Source organism: Lissotriton helveticus, chromosome 1_2 (genome assembly GCF_964261635.1).
Source record: "Lissotriton helveticus chromosome 1_2, aLisHel1.1, whole genome shotgun sequence".
NCBI classification, from domain to species: domain Eukaryota; kingdom Metazoa; phylum Chordata; class Amphibia; order Caudata; family Salamandridae; genus Lissotriton; species Lissotriton helveticus.
Window position 1 is genome coordinate 436,082,805 of NC_136058.1, and position 26,608 is coordinate 436,109,412.

Genomic DNA, 26,608 nt, shown 5'->3' on the forward strand with positions numbered 1-26,608 from the left:
TTAAAAAACTAAAATAAAAATTATACAAAAATTTCACATCATATACATTTAAAATATTTTCACAAATACGTAACAAAAATTATATTTTAAACTACTATGGGGAAGATTACAATGTTGGTCGGACTTGCATCTGCCTGACACCATCTCATAAACAGGTCAGACCGATCTCCGGTTGACGGTCCCACCCGCCTCATTAGGAAGTGACCAAACACTGTTCAGTCGCATTCTGAAATTTCCCTACAGGAGCACGCATCACAGTAGTAAACCAGCTGTAATACATGCTTCCATAGGGAAATGGGAGGTGTGGTTCATCCCTGCACCCCGTGGCAGGAACCTCAAGCTACCTGCCATGGGGTGCAGAGGTCAAAAGGGGGGCACACAGGTGCCCCTTTAGGCCTCAACCAGAGGCCAAACACACAAAGGGGCCCGGCTGTGGGTCCCAAAACATGCTTTCTTTCATGGTTTCAATGTCGGAGCGGCCAGAAAGCAAACCATGCCAGAAACTGTGCTTCATCCTTTGGGATTACGAGCAGGTTCCGAATTGCCGACAAACTCCTTGAGCCCATTGGAAGCTAGCTGGTTTCAATTCCGACGGTTGATATATAATAATCCGGTCTGAAATGAAAGCGAAGATGGGATCGGACAGCTTTCAGACCTCCGTCGTAATAGGCATCTAAATGTTTGATAATAATGAGTTTGATATTTTAAAAATCTTTGTTACTTACCTTATAATCAATATTTATGAAAATGATATCCTTACTGCCGATATTTCCATATCATTATATTTTGGACACAATATTTTGGCATGGCGTTATTTTATTTTTTTCGATGCCCGCCTGTGCCATATTTTTAGGCTGTCGAGGAATTTCAACTACTTTGGAGTAATTAGAGTAAATTTGAAATTCCCACATAATCTTTTGATATCGAATTAACAAAAATGTTGTGATTACTCCTGCTCATGTTATTATGAGTAATAGGGGTGAACTGTTCCCATGACGCACAGGGTCAAGACTGATTTGCATATGGCCATGTCTGAACTGGGGTGGCTTGGTGAGCAAATTAACGATGGATGAAACCCAGATCTGTGACTGGGGATAAATGTTTTGCCATTGTGCAATATTCCGTCCATCATCTTCTGTGTTTTGATGATTACTCCTTTTCATGTTATTATGAGTAATAGGAGTGAAGAGGAATCCTACCGCTAGAGCACATTAAGCCAGCTTGAGCAGCCGCTCTCACTTCCTCCTAGTTTTCTACTGCATTTCATGCAATTTCTCAGTGTAAAATGCATTCTTGTGCCCATTTTGGATGTGAGGGAGTGTTAGAAATGGGATCTCTGGTTGGCTAAGGCTTGTGCCAAAGCCAGGCAGAGGCCACCCCTCTAGTCAGTGCAAGGGAGTTACATGCCAAAGATAAACCCGGCTCACCCCCTTAGGAGCTTGGCAAGATCTTATCCCGGAGGCCATGTGTAAAGCATTTGCACACACACACAGCAACAACATCCCAGGCACTACAAAAGGAACTCCCCACAAGGTTATATCAAAAATAGCCTTTGTATTCTCATAACACAATAGAACAGTACTCACATAATATACATTGTGCCACCTGGCACTGGGTCAAATCTACAAGGGATTATATACACCTGACAGGGCCCACTGGACCACTGTCAGAACAATCACAGAGCGAACTTTGTAAAAGTAACGCATATCATAAACGTACAACCAGTAATCACTGGTTACCACTTTACTTAGCATCAGCCTGTAACATAAACTACATTATGCACAATATCACATTAGGCACGAATTACATTCTGCGCCAACCCCACTAGCATAAACACATTATGCAATAATCCCAGAAGTCTAAACGCATTAGACCCTAACCTCCTAAGCATAACTCACATTAGGAAATAATCTCAGTAGAACATAATCTCACTAGCATAAACGGTAATACGCAAACAACCTCATAATCATAAAACCCACATTTAGTGGCATCAAACAAGGTGCGTAAATTACTGTACCTTCTGGGCCCCCACAGGGCTTTCTCTAAATACAATTGCCTCCAAACGCTGGAGGCATGGCACTGGTGGTACTCAAGGCTCCACTCCAGGACTCTGTAACCAAAACTTGCCCCCATAGGTGCAGCTGCCCCCTAGCAGATGGGCAGCTGTAAAAATAACCAGCATGTAGAGGCACGGACCTTTCTTAATCTCGGGACCCCCACTGGGGCCCTTACCATGAAAAGCCCCTCTTGGAGCGCTCAGGAGCTTTTAACAAATCATGCCCTTGATGGACCACATTGACGCCTGTGCCCCGAACAGGCACACATCACAGAGAAGCCCCTACTCACTGGGCTATGGGGTAAGGGTTCAATGCTGCATTGCGTGGGGCTCCCTCATGCTCAGAGGAGCCCTGCTTTGCATCAGGCCCACTCCTTGGACGAACGTGGAGCCTGCGAGGCTCCAGACTTCATCTTGGCACCTCCCAGCACGGGGTGGGCTCCCGCCTGGGTCTTTCGGCCACACTGCTCTTCTGCTTCCTGAGCAGGCCCCGCCCAAGTCCCAGACAAGGTTGCCTGACTTCTGGGTCGCGCTGAGAGCGACCCGGAGAAGGCTTCCACAGTGGCTCGGGCTGCGGCTGTGAAATGCGGTGTGGGATCCCGCTTCATTAATAAAATATAAGGCGGACAATGAGGGGTAGACTCCCTCCTAAATTACAATATGAAACGGGGTGGGCAGCCGCATTTGAATCAATGTATAAGCATGGTGGGCACCCCAAGAAATAAAAAAGTATAACGGGGAATCACTATGATGGGGATTCCCTCACCTCGGGCTGCAGCTAGGCTCCCTTTATTTGGTAGGGCAAATGAAGATAAAGCACCCCAGGCGCTAGAGCTAAAAGCACAAAGTCCTTAAAGATAACAAAATAAAGCAAAAGGTCAGAGGGGCGTAGCTGGGCCTAGGGAGGCAGCCCTCCTGGCAGGTCCTCCTGGGCCCCAGCAGCAGCACGCCCCCCAGTTTAGGACCAGGTTCAGAACATCTTCATGGAGTCACAGCTCCTATATTTATATTGCATTTCCCTTTGTGTAAAAGTGCAGGGCCTAGGGATACCAGTCAGAATTGGTATACAGGGGCTTTGGAGCACTTTGTTTTTCAAGCTCCTCTTCCCCTTTGTCAGGTGGGGCTCAGGGATCTCAGGGATCTGACACACCACAGGGGGTGGAGCCAGCATTGTACTAGGAAAGCACCATCCTATTTAGTCAGGGGGTTTCCCTTCCTACCACTCTTCGCTCAGCTCAGGTGTCCCTTTCAACCTAGCTCTGAATCATCCATCCCCTCCTGGAGCCACCCACAAATCTCAGCTCCTGTCAATCACAAGCCAGACATGCAATTTACATCAGGCAGGCAGACACATAGCACATAGAAATGCCAACTTCTAAAAGTGACATTTCTCCGCCATTCACCATAAATCTGCGCACATACTAAACTCGACCCTGCTCTCCTCTCATACCAGGAATTACCATTGACTAGGGGTGGGCGTAGTTCGCAAAGTAGCGCTACGCGTAGCTACACGAAGTGCAATTCGCACTACGCGAGCTACACGTACCACTACGCGAACTGCGTAGTGGCATGTTCGAACTGTGCAAGATGTTGTTTTCAATGATTGCACAGAACGGACAAGCATCCGGCACTGTGCAATCAATGAAAACAGCCTCTTGTACAGTGCAAGCTGTTCTTTTCTACCACTCGAGTAGATTTTTACTCGAGCTGCAGCTTTCTCAACGCGGACTGGTAGTTTCTCATCGTGAGCGGTCGAGAGCATGCACGACCACTCGCAATGAGAAACCTGACCTCCCCGCGTTGAGAATCCTGCCGGGAGGTTTATTTTCCATGCTCACGATCGGCAACTTGATGTTGCTGATCACAAACAAGGAAAGAGTCTCATGAGGATGTCATTTTGCTTGCTCGAGGTCACCAACGTCGAGGACCGCGAGCAAGCAAAAAATGACCGCTGCACTACGCTACGCTATGCTACGCATGTTTGCTCTGTGCTACATGCAGTTCCCGTAGTGCGAAGTTGCGCACACTTCGCAGACTAGGCAAGCTTAGCGTAGTGCTTTGCCCAGGATTACCATGGACCTTGGGGAGGGCAGCCAATCTCACTACACGCACTCTGAGAGCACACGTACTTTACATTGGGCCACAGTGCTAAAGTGCCAAGGGGCCTAAAACCACTACCACCATTTCAGAGCTTAAGGCAAAAAGTTAAGGGCTCAACCCACCAAAAAGGGCCAAGTCCAACAGGGTGCATTTAGCACTAAGCAAATAGAGCTAAATGGCCTGAGTAAGTTGGGGGGAAATCCAACCACAAGAGCACATTTAGTGCTATTTCTTAGCACAAAATGCATCCTCTTTTTGAATGCTAGGGGGACATATTGACTAAGAAGATAACTGTAAAATCCAGAATTAAGCTGCGGAACCATCCTACCACAAGAGCACATTTAGTGAGCATGAGACGCAGTTTGCACTCGCTATTTGTATTCTTTTACATTATGCACAATCTCTTGCACCAAAATCTCACGCCAATCTCACACCAATTTTGGCCATAAGGGGGCATATTTGCGCTAAGAAATAGTGCTAATCGTAGAATTACACTTCTCTCCAGTAATAAGTAATCTTGTATAATTCTCTGGTATTTTCTGCATGATTACTCTACATGGAGCTGCGCAAGTTGGGGCCATCCTTACTTATTTTGCAATGTTCAACCAGTATTTAAGAGAATGAAAACTTAGCTAGCTTTATCCAGTCTTCCAGAAGGATAGGATTTTTCTTGAAAACCAGCTATTAGCCATATTCGTGAGAAATTTACAAAATGTTACTTGGTTTGGACATTTAGTGGCTTTGAAAACTCAAAATTACAAAAAACTGCATAAGTCACCTGGAATGGCCCCAGTTCCAGAGAGGAAGGCACATGCTTTCTCCTGCCCAGTGCACAGAATCTCCTTTTCGGTTGTGCAGGCATCTACGGACTTGTTACTGTAGCAGTCTCTACATTTATATCCATTGGGTCTTTCATCGACAGCGGGTACTAAAACAACAGAGAGTGGAACAAATGAGAAGACAAACACTGTGCACTTTATACCTCTGAAAAATCAATAAAATCAATCAGTCAATCAATCAGCTAAACTTCATCTGTGTCTCTGTTGAAGTGCCAGACCTTGAGTCTCTTTCTGAAGTCTGCCAGTGAGGGGGCAGTATAGAGCTAGGGTGGGGAGGGGGATTAAGATCGTTCCAAGTCTTGAAGCAATGTAGCTGTTGCTGCAACGGATACAGAAGGAGCACAGGTGTCTTGAGGGTTGGTGGAAGTTCAGTCGATGGTTGAGGTAGGCCGGTAATATGTCGTGGAGGGCTTTGTAGGTGTGTGTGAGGATCTTGAACTAGTATATTTTGTGGATGGGGTGCAGGTGAAGGTCTCTCAGGTGCGAGGTGATGCAAGTTCGCTTGAGGAGGTCCCAGATGAGTCTGGCTGCCACGCTATGTATGGTCTGAAGTCTTGTGAGGAGCTGGTACCTCTCTTTTCATGATGAGTTGGCTGTTAAGGATGATGCTGAGGTAGTATGCATGGTCGGTCCGTGTGGGCGTTGGTCTGAGTCCTGCAGGCCATCAGCTGGGATCCCATGTGGAGGTGTTTTTCCTCAAAATCAGTACTTCAGTTTAGTTGGGGTTTAGTTGGAGGCAGTTGTCTCTCATCCATTTGTTTACATGGCTCATGATGTTGCAGAAGTTGGTTTTGTCGTTGGAGGGGTCCTCAGTGAGCGAGATGCTCAATTGATTGTTGTCTATGTTGGACATTATGTTGTAGAGTCTGTTGATGAGAGTGTTATGGGAGACTGTGTTGAATGACAAGGAGAGGTTGAGGAGCTTAAGGAGTGGCGGTCATGATGTCAGGGATTGAGAAGTGGTTGAACCACATTTGGGTGATGAAGAAGTTGTCCGTGGAGAGGATGGTGCTAGTGTCCCAGATTTAGGTGGTGTGCTTGCAGAGTGAACAGGAGTTGAACAGTTGCAGGGTATTGGTCTTGTGGGCAGGAGTGGTACGGGATCTTTCAACATCTGGGTACCCAGTGTTCCTTGGTGGTATACCATTAGGTGGCTGGGGGGCCAGGGGTCCCGGCACTGGGTGTTGTCTGACCAGTGGTGCATTGGCGGCACGTTCCCTGTGAGCGTCCACTGCATGTTCATGTAGCAGCCTCCATTGGTGGCCCTCGTTTGTGGTTCTAGTGGTCCTGGGTGCCGGGCAGGGACCTGTACCAGCTAGAGCAGGGACAGGGACAGCAGGTACCACAGGTACAGCAAGAAGCACAGGCCAGCAGGTTTCTACCTGCACATAGACAATCATTGGTGTTTTGCTGTTATTATGTGTATTGCACAATGCAGCACAAATAAAAACAGCAACGTCCGAATCGCCATCACAACATCAAAACAATTGACGTTCTGGTCACAATTGGGGCTTGTTAATAGGCCGCTAGTTCGCTTAACTTGAGTTTGGGACCAGCTGGAACAATAATTCTACTGGAAGCAACGATTCCCTTTAAAAATCACGGCTGCACATATCGACGGCCTTCAGCCCTGTGGTTCACGCCAGAACTATAAATAGACAAAAATGAAATGTAAAACTCTAGAGAGATGCTGGCGTAAAAAAAGGAAAGAGCCCCATTATAAGGATCAGTACAAACAAGCTCTGCCCCGATACCATCACAATATTAAATCTGCCAGGCGGACTTTTATTGTCAACCAAATAAAAAAAACTGACATTTCCCAAAAAGCCTTTTTCAGTATAGTACATGATTTTATCTCCCCTCAAGCATGCAGTCACTCTCCTGTGGAATCCAAGGAGCTCTGTGACTTTCTGGCTAATTTATTTCAGGAAAAGATATCCCACATCTACTCAATACTTCCTACTGCTCCTCTGCATGACATAGAGATCACCATCTTAACAGAAGAGCATCAAAAAAAGCCATTCCTTGCACACTAGACAGCTTCCAGCCTTTCACGTTAGAGGCCATACACAACTTACTGGCTGCAGTCTGGGTTCCCCCAGGATCTTTGTCCACCCAAGATAATATCTCTTCTGGCCACCTGTTGTGCCCCAGTGATTCAAGAGATCTTTAACTGCTCAACAAAAACAGGCATAATCTCGACAGAGTGGAAGAAGCATGCATACGGCCCATAATAAAAAAGCCACACTGGACCAACAATCTCTCAGCAACTACCACCCAATATCCCTGCTACAAATTCTGGGTAAACAACTTGAAGGGCTAATAAATAAGCAGTTGGGACCCTACCTTGAACTCAATCACATCCTTGATCCCTCACAATCGGGTTTCTGTCCTGGGTACAGTACAGAGACTGCACTCCTGGCAGTGACAGATTCGCTGAGACAGGTGGTGGATGCAGGAAGACCTGTGGTACTGACACTATTAGATCTGTTGACAGCCTTTGATACCATCTCTCATTCAAGGCTCTTGAAAAGCTTGCAGGCAATCAGTGTGCAGGGGATGTCACTGAACTGGCTTCAGCATTTCCTGTCATATGGACAGCAGACGGTCATCCTGGGCCCATATTCTTCATGCAAAATACGCTTGGCCAAGGGTGTACCGCAGGGCTCATGCTTGAGTCCCACCTTGTTCAATATTTATTTGGCCCTGTTAGCAAAGATCGTGGAGCACTTTGGCTTTGAGATCATATCATACGCTGATGACACCCAGCTGATATTTGCTATAGGTCAAGACCTGGAAATAGAAGAAAAGGTGTTGCTTCTGGAATGTTAGCAATCTCCAACTGGATGACGGAGAATTGTCTCTAGTTAAACCCAGAAAAGAAGGAGATTGTGTTGCTTTGAAAAGCCCCAGCCGTCTGGTCAGACGATTGGTGGCCCCACAAATTGGGTACCACCCCCGTGCCCAAACAAACTGTAAGCAATCTGGGAATAAAGTTAGATCAAGCCTTAATGATGAAAGATCAGATTGCATCAACTACATGCGCCTGCTACTACAATCTGCTTCTTCTCCTCAAAATTGTCCTAATTCTCCCCACGAATGTCCATAAAATACTGGCACAGGCCTTGGTGTTAAGAAGGATGGATTATGGAAATGCTCTCTTGGCAGAAGCAAGTGAAACACTGCTCTCCAAGATCAAGGTGGTCCAGAAGACTGCGGCCAGACTTTTAATGAACCGTCCTGCAGGAACTCCCTCAGCACCTTTGTTGAAAGTACTGCACTGGGTACCAGTCAAGAAGTGCTCCCGCTTCAAAATCTGTTGCCTCACGTACAATGCCTAACAAGGCAAAGGCCACTGATCTCCAAATAAGCTAACAGATTAGGTCCCCAGCTGAAATCTCAGGTCCAGCAACCAAGCCTTACCGTGTGTGCACCAAATCCGTCAAATACGCATGGGGGAAAGGCCTTCTCCTATTATATGCTTTTCATCCAGTAACTACCCTGTATATCTGCAGTTTTATTGTAGTTGGAGTCTCAGGCTTTAAGTAACTTGTATATCTGCAATGCTGTGGTAGTCGGAGTCTCATTTTGTATGTACCCTGTATATCTGGAATGTTATGGTAGTAGGAGCCTCAGCCTGTACATACCCTGTATGTCTGCAGTTTTAGGGTAGTTGGGAGTCTCAGCCTGTACGTACCCTGTATATCTGCAGTAATATGGTAGTTGCAGTCTCTGCCTATACGTAGAATGTATATTTGTAGTGTTATGGTAGTTGGAGTGTCAGCCTGTACGTACCCTGTATATCTCCACCATTGCAGTAGTCGGAGTCGCAGCATGCTCTACTTATCTGAACCCCAGTCATGGATGCCCTGAAGGAGAGGGTTTTACCACAGGCAGTTCTGGTGGAGGGAGTACCACAATCCTTAAATGCAGTTGGATAGCTCTTGCCCCCTGTTAGAAAACATATATTTTTCAATTAGCAAAAAGATGTAATCTGCCGGATGCGATCTGGACATGCATGGCTGATCTGATGTTACCAGTATTTTAGAATTTCATGCAGGTCTCTGATATGCTTATTTTCAAACTACAAACACTGATGCGCATTAATAATATTTTCAATTAATCTAATTTTTAGGGTAAAACAATTGTTTATTCTCTCAGAATGTTACTTGAACATGGGGAGTATCTCTTTGGCCTTAGGATATTACACCAGTGGTTTCAAGAGGTCCTTGGAAAGTTCCTTGTGCTATTTTTGCCCCTAATCAAAAAGCAAGCACTGCCCTTCCTCACTTTGAGAACAGTCCAATACTCGTTCTAGAAGGTGACATGGGTCGGAAACTCAAAACTCAATAGTACACAGAATAAAAATCAATATATATTTATCTTCTCATTGTTTTGATTTTTAAAAGTTACTTCTTCAAAAGCACTCAAAGGCACACAAACTTTATGCTACAGATAGAATCAAAATAAATAAATCATTCAATCAGTCAGCATTTATAAAGCGCAACACTGTCACCACAGGGGTATCTGGGCTCTGTGTCTCAGTCGAAGAGCCAGGTCTGGAGTCTTTTTCGGAAGTCTGTCAGCAAAGGGGAGTGTATGGAGCTGGAGGGGAAGGTTGTTTCAGGTCTTGGCTTTGATGTAGGAGAAGAAAAAGCCACCACAGTGGATGTGGCAGATGGAGAGGTTGTGTGACTGTGAGGGTGAGTGAAGAGAAGCATAGGTGTCTGGTGGGTTGCTGAAAGTTTAATCGATGGCTGGTCCAAGGTCATGGAGGGCTTTGTAGGTGTGCATGTGGATCTTAAACTAGCATATTTTCTGGGTGGGGAGCCAGTGGAGGTCTCTCAAGTGGGGGGCAATGTGGGCTAATTTGGGGAGGTCCTGGATAACTCTGGTCACTGTGGCCTGTATGGTCTGACGTTTTCTGAGGACTTTGATAGAGATGCCGGTGTAGAAGGAATTGCCGTAGCTGATATGGCTGGTTACAAGGCATGCGAGACAGTTTTTTTTGGTGTTGGTTGGGTTCCATCTGGAGCTTTTGCAGAGCATGCTAAGAGCGTGGTAGCAGGAGGATCCCACTGTGCTAACTTGTCATTTCATTGTCAGTTGGCTGTTGTGGATGATGCAGAGGTTGCATGCGTTGTCATCAGTGTGGGTCCAAGTTCTGCACTCCATTGACTGTGGTTCCATGTAGAAGTGTCCTTCCTTAAGATCAGAACTTCAGTTTTGTGGGAGTTAAGTTGGAGGCACTTGGCTCTCATCCATTAGGCTTTGTTGGTCTTGGCATTTTCCGTAAGTTAGTTTTGGTGTTGATGGCATCCTCGGTGGGCGAGAGGATCAGACGAGTGTTTTCTGCGTAGGAGATTATGTTGAGTCCATGGGATCTGACGACATCGGCGAGGTGGTCCTGTAGATGCTCAAAAGGGTGGGGCTGTGGGATGACCCTTGTGGTATGCCACATATGATGTTTTTGTGTGCGGAGGTGAAGGGAGGCAGTCAGATACTCAGTGTGCATCCTGGAAGGAAGGAGCTGATCCACTTGAGGGAGTCTTGGTGTATGCCTATGTTTTAGAATTTGTTGTTAATGATGCTGGGAGAGACTATGTTGAATGCAGCGAAGAGGTCAACGAGGATCAGGTCCACCATTGCTCTACCGCTGAGGAGTGTTCTGCTGTCATCTGAGGCAGCAATCAGTTCATTCTTAGTGCTGTGGTTATTACGATATCCTGATTTGGAGGCATCTAGTAAGTGGTTTTGTTCCAGGAATTTGGTGAGATGCTGGTTGATGGCTTTCTCAAAACGTTGGCCAGAAAGGGGAGCAGGGAGATCAGAAGATCATTTTTGAGATTGTTGGGGTCACTGGAGGCTTTCCTTCAGAGGGATCTGACGTCTGCATGCTTCCATCTGACCAGGGAGGTTGCTGTGGAGATGGAGGTGTTGAGGATGCTGGTGAGCTTTGTGCTGATTGGGTTCATTGTGAGGTTGTAGAGGTGGTGGGTGCAGGGGTTGGTGGGCATCCTGGAGTGGATGGAAAAATATGATGGCGGAAGTGGTCAGTGCGGTGAGCGGTGACCAGTTGGTGATGGTTTGGCTGGTCTTTGCTGGTTGGATGAGCTCAGCTGGGTTGATGATGGCTGGTTGGATGTTGAAATTGTTGTAAATGTTGGTGATCTTGCTGTGGAAGGAGTCTGAGAGGGTGTCACAGAGTTCTTGGGAGGGGTGGATGGTGTTTTCCATGGCTTTCAGGTTGGAGAATTATATGACTATTTTGAAGAGTTTCTTTGTATGGTTGCAAGCAGAGTTGATGTGAGTGGTGATGGCTGCTCTCTTGGCTTTATTGATGTGCCAGTGATAGTTGCAGGGGGTTGTTTAGTGAACACCTCTGTCAGCGAGGTCCTGAGTTTTAAAGTGAACCAGCTGGAATGTTTGGAGCTCTTATTGGTTTTTGTAGGTTTCAGCAGGGTGACTCTGTTGGTGCAGTCAATGAGCCAGGCGACAAAGTTCTGCACAACCTGGTCAAAGTATGTTGAGGCCTCAGGTTTACAGGTGATTAGGCGTAGAAAAGGGTGAAGTGTACGAAGGTGTGGTCAGTTCAGGTGAGTTCTGTGGTGTGGCTTAATTCAATTCTGTTGCTGGATGTGAAGACGGTGTTGACTGTGTGTTCAGCTTTGTGCATGGGTTCAGTGACCGGTTGGTTGAGGCAGATGCTGTTCAGGCAGGTTTTCTTGAAGATGACGGGGATGACTCCACCGCTGTTGTTGGTGCAGTCATTGTGTATCATCCTGTAGCCTTCGGGAGTGGCGGTGATGATGTCAGGTTTCGAGGAGTGGTTGAGCCGTGTTTCAGCCATGTTTCAGTGATGAAGGCAACAACCATGGAGAGAGTGGTGATGGTGTTCCAGATTGCTGTGGCATGTTTGCAAAGTGAGCGGGAGTTGAGCAGGATACTGTGGAGCGGTTGCAGGGTGGTCTTGGTCTTGTGGGCCAGAGGGTTATTTGTCACAGGAGAAGTGGCAGTATCAGCAGGTGAATGGTCCTTTGGTGGATCCTGGGGAGGAGGAAATATGACTATTTCAATGGTCCAGGCCCAGGAAATCCTTGGCAGTGTACTGTCAGGTGGGGGTAAGGCCAGTCCTGGCGCAGGATATTGTCCACTGGCAGTACATTGGCGAAGTCTGTCTGAGTCTTTGAGTGGGTTTGTGACTGGGTGTTTTTTTCATTAAGGCAGGATATGAAAATCCATTGCTAAATCACAAAGGGGCTGTGATGAGCGCTACAGTGGATCCGCAAATCCATGCATATGGATAAAAAAATGTTTTGAGGAAATTTCTTCCATTTCATTGCTCTCTGCGACCCCTGTATGTGTAACGGGTGAAGGGGCAGCATATCCTTCACCTCCCCGTCCTCCTTAATTGAAAACCTGTGAAAATATACTTCACACTTTTGTATGTATTCCAAATGGAACTGAAAGTCTTTCCACCTATAATGCCATTTGGCAATGCAGGAAGTTGCTTTGCTGGCCCCTTAATTGTAAACTAGCTAAGCAACAGTCTATGAACCATGCGAAAGGTAAAATCTGTTCCTTACAAGAGCTTTCAAAAGTGTTCCAAGCCCCACCAGCTAGCCAATGCCTCACGTTCTACTACAGAGTAGGTTGACTCATAACCTCAGATGGCACGCAAAGCAAAAGCTATCCCCAGTTCTCTTTCTTTCCTTATCTGCAGCAAAACAACCTCCCAACCATGCTAACTGGTATTGGTCAACACACCTGACAGTTCATGTGTTTCAAACTGTTGAAGGGGAATCTCCTTCACCAACTCCTTTCTGATGGAATCAAATTCTAAACTCAAGTTCTCACTCAACAAGACCTTATAAGATATTTTTTTCTCACTACAGTTGGGGATGATGTATGCATTGAATTATAGCATTCTAAATAACAAATGCAACTGATCTTGTGTCTCTGGTATAGGGAACTCCTTGATTGCATTAACAAGATTCTCCTTTGATTCCATGCCTTGGATCGACAGCTTATAACCGAGATAATCCACTGATTACTTTAGTTACCTACACTTACTAGCTCTCAGAGTAGCCCCTCTCTGTTTCAAAATGGTCAAAACTACTCCCAACGTTTTGTCATGCAACTCTTCAACTCTCCAAAAGACCAAAATATAGTCCTAAAAACACTTTACGTGGGAAACACTCTTGACCATCAGCTCAACAGCTCTCTGGAAAATTGCAGATGCCAAACCAAATGTTTAAATCTATCTGCTCCCCCACAGTTAACAAAAGATGTCAAATGGTGACTCTCACTATGTAATCTGGTGATATGCCCAAGAGAAATTTAACGCAAAAATCCTAGCTCCCTTCAAGGAACTCAACATCTCAGTGATATTTGGTAGAGATTGTTTATCCACCGATCTTCTCTCATTTAGACCCCTTACACCTATACACATCCTGAGAATCTCATTGCTTTTCCTAGTTAACATCACTGGCAATAGCCATTCCGAATCCTCAATGGGCTCAATAATACTCTATTCACACAAAGAATCCTTCTCCTGTTTCAATTTTTCTCTCTTAGTGAGGGGTACACATCTAGGTTTATGCACAACCACACATGCATCAAATTTCCAGATAATCAACAATTGTGGACATGATTCATCACCAGTTTGAGGTGGAAACAGGCCCAAAGAAACACTGCCATTGCTGCCGCCATCAGTCCTTGCACTTTGTGCACTCTGAGCCATGTTCTTGCTGAAAACATCGGCAGCAAGGAGGTTCTTGAGTAAGTCCTGAGGAACAACAATCCTCTATGGAGGTAAAAAAGCACGAGCACGTTGGGTATTGAAGTAGGCTCTGATTACGTTGTTCTCTTGTGATGGTTCAAGCTTGGTCTTTTGGGAATTCACCTATAAGTCTTGTTCTTGAATGACCTTCAAAAACAGTTGGACATCCTCCGAAGCCTTAATGAAAATGGAAGCAGGCAACAACCAGTCAACAAGATAAGGCAAAAGAGAGACTCCAGATAAATGAGGAAATTAAACTACAGAAGTGGATGTCCTTGAAAATGCAGCTCCTGCTGAACCTTTTGAAACCCAGAGACTATCAAAAGAGACATCTGAAAGGAATTTAGACACAATTCCATATTTGCCAACATTTTGACTACAATCACTAGAGTTGGAAATACTTCAGAAGGACTAGTGTGGCATAAATAGCACAGGCATTTTCTCAAATCACAATTGAGACACATCAGATGACCTCTTAAAGAAGGATTCAACTTTGTTATCTGCTACATCCGTAAAGTATTGCCTCTTCAGATGCAAGGTTTGAGGTAGATGTCACAGAAGGTAGGATTGTGTTAAACTTTGGAGTATGAGGACATTTCAAATCAAATTCTGGGAAGAGGCATCTCTTGTTGAGAAAATGGGGAATGGTTGATGAATCTGGATATTCCCATTATTTCAGTAATATGCCCTTGATAATAGGATGGTGGGGAAACTCATCTGCATTTAAAAAACTATATTGGGAACACAATCCCTCTTCTTGCTGGCTTTTATGCTCAAAACCAAGGGAGTCTCTGATATGGTCATGAACTGTGACCCCTGGACATATTTTCCCCTTTGAACTTTCTCAGGTTCATCCTCTGTCTCTTTCATTCACTTGTGTCTAGGCTCTGACTACACAGAGTCTACAGCCTCCTAGACCAGGATTTGTCAATCAGGCCTTGAGATGTGCAGGAGCTCTACACTTTCCAAAGCTCAGACTGATTATGCTGCTTCTGTGTGGCCCTAGGACAGTCCACAGTAGAAACTCAGCTAGCAGAAGCACTAAAGCAGCATAGTTCCTGCTTATAAATGTTGCTAAGAGACTTGACCTTACTATACATGGGATCTCGGACACAACATTTACCCAGTTGCCCCTGCTCCACATACCCACTGACGCGCATTGGGACCAATCCCAGATGCCAACACAGACACGCGGCTCTAGATCCATGTGATAACGCTCCCCGCCCCATCCCAGCACACAGGGTGATAACCCACTGCAAACCTGTGCAAAAACCACCTTATGGGAGGAAAATCTCTCTGTCAGGAGTCACAGATGCCTCAGGAGACAGAGACCCCACATGTGGGTATGACTTGCAGGGGAAGAGAGATGAGGGTAACTGCACTCATGACAAACTACCTCTCAATATTTGGACAAATTTCAATTTCAAAATTGATCAAACGACCCTCATAAACGGTATATTGCAATGCTTTAAACTGACTCTTTGAAATGGATTTCGCTTACACTGCAGCAACAGTTCATGCCCAGACCCATCTTGAGGACTCAGGACCAATGTGCACCCGACAACCTTATCTGCCTGTTCCTGGGTTAATAAGGGGGCTAGCATACAGAACCCCTGAGTCTTTCCTGAAATAGTGCCCAATATGTGCACCAACAGCTCAGTGTGTCCTGGTGGTGGAGCAGCAGAGTTGCAGCTGCAAGGCAGGGATGAGATGCATAGGCAGAGCTGCGTGTGTCCCGGTGGAGGAGTAGCAGAGCTGCAGCTGTAGGGAAGGGATGAGATGCATGGACAGAGTTGCAGCTGCAAGGCAGGGATGAGATGCATGGACAGAGCTGTGTGTGTCCTAGTGGTGGAGCAGCAGAGCTGCAGCTGTAGGGAAGGGATGAGATGCATTGACAGAGCTGTGTATGTCCTGGTGACGGAGCAGCAGAGCTTCAGCTGCCAGGCAGGGATGAGATGCATGGACAGAGCTGCGTGTGTCCCAGTGGTGGAATAACACAGGTGCTGTAAGGAAGGGATGAGATGCTTTTGCAGAGCTGCATGTGTCCTGGTGGAGGAGCAGCAGAGCAGGTGCTGTAGGGAAGGGATGAGATGCATGGACAGAGCTGCGTGTGTCCCATTGGTAGAATAGCGCAGGTGCTGTAGGGAAGGGATGTGATGCATGGACAGAGCTGTGTGCGTCCTAGTGGTGGAGTAGAGGTACGGCAGCAAGGAAAGACTCTTAAGGGCCAAATGTAGGAACATTAAGAACAATATTTTCCAAATGGTGTTTTTTTTTTCCAAATGGATATTGGGTAATCCCGATTCCTAGTGTATAAACCATGTATTTTTCAATTAGTGATACTTAATGGGTAACAAAGAGACCATTTGCATGAATATTAATGAGGTAGGTCACAATTCAAGGCCCATTAGGAAAGGCAGCCATCACAGGGATGGTGGCTTGTTGAGGACTACTGATGGTATGCCTCCTTTTCTTATTGAAAACTCAACATAGGTGGGATTTACCATTTGCGGTAAATACCTCACCCTGAGGTAATGCGAGAGCTGTGGGCAGTAAAGGAGAGATTTCAACCACAGAGTGCATATTAACCAATCACCATCAGGGGTGACACAGATAAGCAGCAGAGCAATGCTGAAGATCACACTGGAGCTTGCGGCAGAGCCGTGCACGGCATTATGGGTACCCCAGCATCTACATTTCACAAACCCACTCTTTGACTCTTGACACTTACCTATTGTAAAGTTCTCGAGACCTTGAACGCAGTGAGTGACGTCAGCGGGGCAAAGACTGTAAATACCGGAGCAGGTGGCAGTACCCACAGAGAAACACTTCTCACAAAGTAGGCAATTCACTGAAATGAAAAATAGTACTTATTTTCTAGATTTTTTTTTCTTCTTAAGAATGAACTGTAAATGATAATATACAGAACAATTAAGATTCATAATCAGAGAGAAGCTGAAAAGAAAAATAACAAGGAAAATCACAATTATGCATTACTCCCCCCTCTTTTAACCCTTCCTGGTTGAGCCCTCCCTCACAAAAACCCACCCACCCAACCCCCACTCTACCCACCCCGAGGGAGTTTGTCTCGATCTGTTATCCTTAGTTTGGATTCTTGCTTGTTTTCCACTTAATAATTTTCATCTGGTCAATGGTGCCCAGATGTTTAAGCCCTTTGTTCGGGAGCATAGTCCTCTTCTTGGCTTTTTCCAGATTATAGTTTTCTAATAAAAGAGAGAGACATTGCTGGAACCCAGGGTATGCGAGACATAAATGGAGGATTGCCAAGCCGATGAACATTAGTTCTTCTCCAAGCTTTCCAGAGTGTTCTGGGCTACCCCAAGTGAAATCAAGGTTGGAGAGAGGATGCAGTCGACTCCTTAAAAAAGTTGGTAATCTCTAATTTGAGTTTACTAAGGGCATCGCAGGAGGCAAAGATGTGAATCAGATCTGCCTGAAATAAGGCACACCAGGGGCAAAAGGTTCCTCTCCCCGTCCCCAATTTGGCAATTCTTTTAGGTGTGTATTTAAGCAAGAAGGATGTTTTGTAGTATTGAGCCTGGAGTCTGGCCGGGATTAAAATATTCCGTGCTAATTCAGCTGAGCGAAAAAATAGGGGGCATATTAGCAAGGAACAGGGAAAATTAATGCTAAGGGCGCTTAGCGTTAATTTTTTAGCGCCCGCTATTGCTGGATAATATTGCCTGGTTACCGTGTATTAAAAACGCGAAACGCCTAGGCGCTAAAAAATCCAGCGATAGCGGCATTTTGGGAGGTTATCGCTGGTAATGCAGTGATAAAACTCCAAGGATAGGGATATCCTTGTTGATAGCCCATGGTGGATTTAGCCATGTAATCCACCTCCCTTTGGATTGCATGGCGAAGTCTGAAAATGAGCAGACATAAAAATGCAGCGTTAACCATGGTTAGCGCTGCTTTTTTGTCTCTAACAGGGTTAGCGTGTAGATTGATAATAGGAGAAATGTCGCTTAGCGACATTTCTCCTATTATTTTGCTCTGGAACGCCCACTTTGCATCTATTTAGAGATGCAAAGGGAAGCGTAGTGAAAAAGGGTGCTAACATGCGATTTTCAATGTTAGCACCCTGTTGTTGACAGGGCTATATTTTTATCTCCGCTTCTTTGGCTTTTAAAGCCAAAAAAGCTGAGATAAAGCCCTTGTTAATATGCCCCTTGGTTTTCTGAGACTCCAGTTTCGACTCACCCATATCATCGTTCATTTGTGAGTTAAAAAGATTATAAATACTTGTATAGATACGTCTCCATTCCTTCTCAATTTATCAATTATATCTTTATTAGCAAATCTGATTGCCCCCCCCACCTTTCTTATATAAAAAGTCTCTAATTTGGAGGTATTTGTAAAAATCCCTCCGATCCAGCCACCGCCGGCCCGGAGGATGTGGGAAAACCGCAGCAGACTGAAAAAGACCCCCCGCCAGATTAGGATGGCTGGGAGATAGTTTTTCAGTCCGCATCTTTTCCGCCGCGGTCGCCTCCCTTCTGCGGCGGAAAAGCACTAACATGGCTGGCGGTGTCTATCAGACACTGCCAGCCATATTAGGATGTCTGGAGGAACATGCCTTTACACGGCGGCATTTCCGCCGTGCAAAGGTATACGGATTTTTGTTTGGGGGCCCCAGGGGTGAAGGGGGGGTGGGGGTGCACATGGGGGGTACCTATGGTACCCCCCTGCATTTGCCTGCACAAAGCAGCAGGCACCGCACGGTGCCTGCCGCTTTGTGCATGCAAATGCACAACTTACATTTTTCTCATTGCGGCCGCCGCAATGATAAAAATACAGGATGTGACCGCCAGGGTGGCGGTCACATCCTAATTTGCACGGAGGGACCGCCGCTGACCCTGCGGACGGTCCCTCCTACTCTATGGTGGCGGACGGACTCAGGTCCGTCCGCCATCATAATCGGCCCCTTAGAGTCTTATACATGGTAGAGCCAGTCCTCCCCTCTCCCTAGGTAAAGAAAGATATTCATATGCTATCCTTGGCTTAGCGGATGCCCAAATAAATTAGGAAAATAGATGTTCAATTTTTTTTTAGACAATTGGTGGTAAATTCAAGAGGGATTGCACGTAAAAGATATAAAAATGTAGGAAAAAATAACATTTTAATGATGTTACATCTGCCGATGCTAGACAGATGTAAATTATGTATATCATTAACATCATTTTTCCTAGATTTTTCTAGATTTCTGTACATAATGTTTTTTATTGTAACATAAAACGTATCTTAAAAAAGGGCATTTACAAAATATTTTGTTCCAAAGTAGAAACTCTTAAATTTTTTAAACTGTAACAATTCAACAATGAATCACAGATAAAGAAAAGAGGTGTCCGCAGGGCATCAGTGGACACCCCCTTGGACCAAGCCTCATTCCCTGTCCTAAGGCGACTGATGAGTTTGGGATCATAGCTGAAAGCCCTGCTCCCAGTGGGTACACAAGTACAACAGGTGTAGTAGAGTTAACAGTCCCAGACTTTTAACAAGGCTGGCTTTAGTGCTAGTGGCACCCAGTGCGCCAATGTTTGTTGTCGCCCCCCAGTAACCACATCTGCCACAGATCCACTCACTACCAGCCTTTAACAGAGCCCATCAAGTCTCCATAATCACTCTCAGATTAATTGTGTTAGTATTATAGCGCCATTCATACCAGTGAAGGGTTTCAGAGCATTTTACTTCACACACACACTACACAGAGACAATGAATCCTATGTGTTTAACTCAGAGTATAGGAAATGTTACATAATTCAGAGGACTACAAGGCAGACAGTATAGTTTAAGAGTGCTTGGTCTGGAGAAGCACAAACTCGATTGCCAGCCTTGCAAAAAGAAATGAAGTCCTGTTTAAGGGAGACCTTCGCTCATCTTGCCCCCTATAAAAGACCTCTTCTTTCCCAAGAAGAAGTATCTGATACGTTTGCTGGTCAAAAAGCGGGAGCAAAACGCACAAAGAAAAATAATAACATTTCTACTGGAATGCAGGTGAGCACGGGAGGTCCTAGCACCTCTGATATTGTTGGTGGTCTTAGCACCACAAAATCCTTGGGAGGTCCTTACACCTCAAATAATAGAGATATCTTCTATGACTCACTTTCTTCGGGTGCCCCTTGCGGCCCAAATACCTTGGACGCCCTTAGCGGCTCACTATCCCAAAGTGCTCAATACTACCGGGATGGCTCCGATGATGACGATGATATGGATCCAGACGAATACGTCCTGGACTTGGATGATGGGGATGTTGGAATTTTTGATGAGGAGGACGAACCCCCCTCTACATCTAAAGATTCTATCCTAAACCCCTTGGGAGAAGAGATGTTCTCCCCCTTAAATCTAAAGCATCCCCGTTCCACTCTATGGTCTCCACAGGAACTCGTATCTAAATTTATTAAAAAATGGATCTGTTTCCCTCTCGAAAGACGGACAAGAAATATCCTAAGAGCTGAATGCTCTAGACCCTCAATTGACGAAAAGGCATGTTATGCCCCTAATATGGATCCTGAGCTAATTAAATACCTCTTTAGACTTGGGCGCGACCCCAGAAAGGGTCTTGAGAAAGCCTTTAAAGGATGCTAAGATCGCCTGCTGGAAGTACTTGGCCCACTAAGCAGGATTCTCGACTCCGCCGAGGAGTGTTACCTCAAAGCACCCAACTTGATACAGACCTTATAAGGGGTTGGAGTCAAAGAGCCCTCATTCTCCTTGGTAATGCCAATTCCAGCATTAACGCTGAGAGACGTAGACTAATCCTATTTAAACTAGACCCTAAACTTACAGACATGGCCGACAAGGAGCCATCTTCAAACCCAAAAGGCCTGCTCTTTGGTGAAGAGCTTATAAGATCTCTAGGGAAATACGTCTCGACCTTTACTGCACTCGACAAGGCACAAAAGAATATTAAAAGAGTGTTCAGTAATAATGTTTTCGGAAGGGCCGGAAGAAGGGGCCTTTCTTCCGGCCGATTTAACCAGAGGCCCTATCAGAGATCACGTCCTTATGGAAGAGGTGGACAACAAAATAATTATAACAACGGCTTCTACCGTGGAAGAGGAAACAGAGCCAGAGGCGCAAGATCACGAGCTTCCTTCGCGTCAAACTCTCCAAGTAAGTCCCAAGCTTTCACCTTTCCCCTCTATCCCTCCGAAGGTGGGAGGGAGACTCAGCCTTTTTTCAAAAAAATGGGAAGAAATAACTCAGGACCCTTGGGTCCTTTCCACAGTAACAGGCTTTATGATAGACTTCACTCAAACTCCTATTCAAACCTCTCTACCAAGAGACATTCCTATTTCATTAGAAAAAGAGAAAATAGTCGAGGAAGAGATTCACTCTATGCTCGAGAAAGGAGCAATAATAGAAGTTCCCTTAGATTCTTTAACCTTCGTAAGCTCTTTGTTCCTTGTAGAGAAAAAAGGAAAAGGTTGGAGACCAGTTATAAATTTGAAGGGTCTCAACAAATTTCTGGTCTACAGGCACTTCAAAATGGAAGGAATACATCTCCTAAGAGATCTTCTTCAAAAAGAAGACTGGTTAGTAAAACTAGACTTGAAGGATGCCTACTTCACTATCCCGATGGCGGAAATACATCAACCTTACCTACAATTTCTCTGGTGAAATCATCTTTATCATTTCAAGGCTCTCCCCTTCGGACTTTCCTCCGCTCCTTGGTGCTTTACCAAGGTAATGAGAGCAGTAGCCTCTTTCCTAAGAGAACGAGGAATTCGACTTATCATTTACTTCGACGACATTTTGATATTGTCTCAAGATCTGCCCCAAATTCTTATAGACCTGGAAACGACTATGAATCTGTTAGAAAGTCTAGGCTTCATTGTCAACAAAGAGAAGTCTATTCTAACCCCCTCCAAATCTCTAGAGTTTTTGGGTTTCACTCTAAACACTTCCAAGTGTCTCCTCCTTCTACCTCCTTCAAAAATCTCGAAGATCAAGAAAGAGATTCGTCATGTCCTAAGACAGGAGGACATCCCCTTAAGGGAACTGGCGAGACTTCTAGGTCTCTTATCTTCCTCCATCCAAGCGATTTTCCCTGGCCCTCTGAATTACCGGGCTTTGCAGAGGATAAAAGGAAGGGCGTTGAGATCCGGTCTCTGGTACGAAGACCGAATCACTTTAGATATAGAGGCCAAAGTAGAACTGAACTGGTGGTTAGAGAACCTAGAGGCTTGGAATGGGAAAGCAATTTTCGGTTCAGAACCGGATTTTGTCCTAGAATCAGACGCTTCCCTTCATGGTTGGGGTGCTTGTTTCCTAGACCAGAACACGGGTGGTATCTGGTCTCAGGAGGAGTCATCTCACCACATCAATTTCCTAGAACTTACTGCCGGCCTATACGCCCTTATGAGTTTCAAACACTCAATTCAAGGCAGATCGGTTGTTCTGAAAATGGACAATGTTTCAGCAGTGGCCTACATCAATCGCTTGGGAGGTACCAAGTCTGCCGACCTTTCGGACTTAGCAAAGAAACTTTGGATGTTCTGTTTAGAACACAAAATTACTCTCAGAGCAGAATACTACCCAGGGAAGTCGAACATTTCTGCCGACTGGAATTCCAGATTCCTTTCGGACTACAGCGATTGGAAATTGAACGTCGCTGTCTTCGACTCATTAAATTCCTATTGGGGTCCATTCGAGATAGACCTATTCGCGAGCCGTCTCACCTTTCAATTAGACCGTTACTTCAGCTGGATGCCGGATCCCGGCGCACAGGCAGTGAACGCTTTTCTCCAACCCTGGTCAGGGATCAATGCTTATGCCTTCCCCCATTCGCAATGATCCAGAGAGTCCTGCAGAAGGTGAGGCAGGACAGATGCTCTCTAGCCCTAGTAACTCCGTTCTGGCCATCACAGGCGTGGTTCCCTACTGTTCTGGAACTGACCTTCGAAGTTCCATTTCTCATTCCTTCCCTGAAAGATCTCCTTACGGACGTAAACGGGGATCCTCATCTAATTACCCTATCAGGGAGTTTGAACCTTCTTGCCTGGAGAGTGTCAGGAGATCTAACGAAGTCTCAGGACTTTCGTTGTCAGCTTCTACTCTCCTCAGAGAGTCATGGGCACCAGGAACTCATTACAGATACAACAATATCTGGAAATGCTGGTTTCGTTGGTGCTTGGAGAGGGACTTGGATCCCACTCAAGCACCTATTGTTGATATAGTGAATTTCCTCGCTGAACTCTTCGACAAAGGATTGAGTTATAGATCAATAAACTGTTATAGATCGGCGATCTCTGCTGGTCATGTCCTTGTTAACGGCAAGTCTATTGGTAAAAATGTTATTGTTTGTAGGGTGATGAAGAGCATTCGCATTAAAACCCCCGAGACCAAAATATGACTCTCTCTGGGACGTGAATTTAATTCTAGATCTTTTCACTTCCTGGCCGGATAATTCTCTTTTGAACAGAAAATTTCTTTCTTTTAAACTCGCAACTCTTCTTTGCCTCATCTCCTGCCGTAGAGTATCAGATGTTTAGGCTCTAGAGATCTCTAATAGATCTTATAACTTATTTGGAGTTAAATTTGAAATCTATAGAAGAACAAAGACCATGTCTGATTCAATTTTTTATCCCCGTTTTGATCCTTCTCCAAAACTTTGTGTTGTTGAATGTATGAAAGCTTATGATAGGACAATGTCTAACCTTCGTCCTCTTAATGAGAATCAGCTTCTCATTTCCTTTATTAAACCTCATAAGGCTGTCTCTTCCACCTCGATTGCCAGATGGGTTAAATCTGCTATGTCCCTAGCTGGTATTGATATTTCCAAATTTCAGGCTCATTCCGTTAGAGGTGCCATGGCAAGTAAGCCCCTTTGGTCCGGAGGTAAGTTGGAGGATATCCTTAAAGCTGCCGACTGGTCTAATGCTAATACCTTTGCAAGACATTATTGTAAACCTATTCATCACATGTCTAATGTAGTTTTACAAGGCTACCAACATGCATAATGTAGCCTCCGTTCTTGTAATGAAATTGCGATTCTCCTATTAACATGCCTAGAGAATCTAGATTTCATTAAAGACATGGAGGCTCACATTATCCCACCCATCCCTTTCCCTTTTTGGTTGTGGTTATATAACTTATATTCTGAGTATGACTTGAATATGATATGATGTATTTTATGTTTATATTAAAATGTTATTTAAATGTTATTTATGACTATTCAATTCTTTTTCAGGATTTGTTTATGATTACTCCCTTTTTTCAAGTCAAGTCAAGATTTATATAGCGCGCTACATACCCATAGGGTCTCAAGGCGCTTGAGGAAGGGAGGGGAATTACTTGTCGAATATCCAGGTTTTGAGTTGCTTTCTGAATGCTAGGTGGTTCTGAGTAAGGCGAAGGGGAGTGGGAAGAGAGTTCCAAGTTTTAGCTGCCAGGTAGGAGAAGGATCTACCTCCCATGGTGGTTTTGTTGATGCGAGGTACAGTGGCAAGGGCTTGGTTGGAGGGTCGTAGCTGACGGGAGGGGCTGTAGAAGGACAGTCGTGTGTTGAGGCATTCGGGTCCAAGTTCGTAAAGTGCTTTGTGTGCGTGGGTTAGGAGGCGGAAAGTAATCCTCTTATTTACGGGGAGCCAGTGGAGGTTTTTCAGGTGACCAGAGATGTGTTCTTTATGCGGGATGTCTAGTATGAGCCTAGCTGAAGCGTTCTGGATGCGTTGGAGTTTTTTCTGGAGTTTTGCGGTGGTACCGGCGTATAGGGTGTTTCCGTAGTCCAGGCGGCTCGTGACCAGTGCGTGGGTGACCGTTTTTCTAGTTTCGGTGGGGATCCAGCGAAATGTTTTTTTGAGCATGCGAAGAATGTTGAAAGAAGATGATGAGACGGCGTTGACTTGTTTGGTCATCGAGAGTGAGGAGTCCAGGATGACGCCCAGGTTCCGTGCGTGGTTTGTTGGGATTGGTGCTTTACCGAGGGCCTCTGGCCACCAAGAGTCATCCCAGGCGGAGGGAGAGGTGCCTAAGATGAGGACTTCTGTTTTGTCAGAGTTCAGTTTCAGGCGGCTGTGTTTCATCCACTCGGCTACTTTATTCATTCCTTCGTGTAAGTTGGTTTTGGCGGTGTTGGGGTCTATTTTCATTGTCTCCTTTCTTTCAGGTAATCCTTCCACTTAAACTACTTTGGATGTTTCATCACCAAGAGACCGTCCGGTTGACTTCTTCGTTTATCCTCCACTTCGAATTTTCTGGAAACTACTACATCTTCTTTCTTCGCCTGATTTAAAAGAGGCTGATGGTTGCTATGTTTTGTCTATTACTTCTTCTCAGTGTTCTTATTGGAACCTTTATATTGTGATGCGACTGGCTTGGATCTGCAATTAAAAGTCATTGCATAATGTGAGCCTCCGTGTCTTTAATGAAATCTAGATTCTCTAGGCATGTTAATAGGAGAATCGCAATTTCAAGCCATGCAGATGTTTGCACTTTAAATATTGATTCTACCCACCCAACCTCACAGGTGAGAATGGAGTTGGGCAGCATGGAAGAGATAGCAAAGAGGCAAGGGGGAAATATTGTGTCTGAGTGGAAGGGAAAAGAGGGTGGTGGGTGAACAACTGTTCAGCAGTCAACAAATGCTACCCATGGGGATCGAACAATATACATGACCGGTCACCTAGCATAAGTCAGAGAGTCATAATAGATCCTACACTGAGATTTGTTGGCAATTAACTTTTAACAGGTGATCTAAGCTCCCACCAACCACAAATCACCAACAAGACAAACTACAACACCTGCATGATATTCAAAATCTGAGGCGCACACAAGAAGGGAGAACACCCCCACAAAACTGAATGTTAACAATACACCAATGACCCAGGCTCAGATCAGTCTGAGGTGCCATCCAGGAAGGACCCTCCCTGCTAGACAAGGAAGGGACATGCAAGTCTATGCAGTTCTTGGGGATCTCCAGTGACAGGATCCTGGCATTAGGAGTCACAGTACATATTTATGAAGGGTTGTGTTGCTTGTTCAGCCCTTGAAATGTGATTTATCAAGCCATGCATGGCCAACGTGTGTGATCCTAAGGGGCTTGATAAATCCAGTATAACAAGAGTAAGCTGGGACTCCTCACTGAAGCCAGTTCACCTCTAGGAGCTAGACTAGTTTGACTCTGTGGGAGCTCAGCCATAGCACATATCAAGAGTAAAGACTCTCCCTCACGTTACATAAAGGATGGGGTTTTATGGTTGACAAGAGCCTTTGGATGCCAAAGGCAGGACTCACCATTACCTTGAAGTGGGGTATGAATGAGAGGTACAGGTTTGAAGGTTCCTAAAGGGATGAGAGGGAAACCCTACCTTTCTGGTTGTCTCAAGCGCTTCTCAGACAGCGCTGACTCATTACTTTGTCCCTGTGGAGGACATAAATGAATGAATGAATGAGTCCTCTTACCTCCAGCAATGAGTGCGCAGAGCAGGACCGCGGCTGTGAGGAGAGTCCTCATGGTGCACTGGAGTAGGTTGAGTGGCAGAGTGTGGGCTGGAGCAGGTGAGCATGTCTTCTACACATCCACTGCTGAGGACAGGGCTTTTTATACTGCAGAAAGGGGGGGGTCATGGGCTACCTGAGCCACCCACAAGTTAAAAGAACTGATGACCCACTCTGTGATTGGTGTGCTGCTGAGACAGCCCTTCTGCAAAACAGAGTTTGTGAGCTGATGTAATGCACACATCTTGAGTAAATACATCCTAAAAGCTCTTCTCAGATGAGGGCTTCTAGCAGCATTGTGACATTTAATTGTTGTTGTAAGTTACCTCATTAATGCCCTGATATAATTCATAGGTAAACCATTCG

General features: G+C 45.3%; 1 protein-coding gene across 1 annotated transcript in view; it reads right to left on the minus strand.

Annotated features, from left to right (window-relative positions):
* LOC144807662 (uncharacterized) overlaps positions 1–26,291 on the minus strand; it is a 32,617-nt gene extending 6,326 nt beyond the window's left edge. Inside the window, exons 1-4 of the mRNA XM_078673293.1 lie at positions 26,207–26,291; positions 16,509–16,628; positions 8,791–8,946; positions 4,935–5,084 (exon numbers count right to left, since the gene is read on the minus strand). Of these exons, the coding sequence (XP_078529419.1) occupies positions 4,935–5,084; positions 8,791–8,946; positions 16,509–16,628; positions 26,207–26,258 (478 nt within the window). The 5' untranslated portion in view covers positions 26,259–26,291. The remainder of the gene's footprint in view (positions 1–4,934; positions 5,085–8,790; positions 8,947–16,508; positions 16,629–26,206) is intronic.
* Positions 26,292–26,608: the final 317 nt, after the last annotated feature.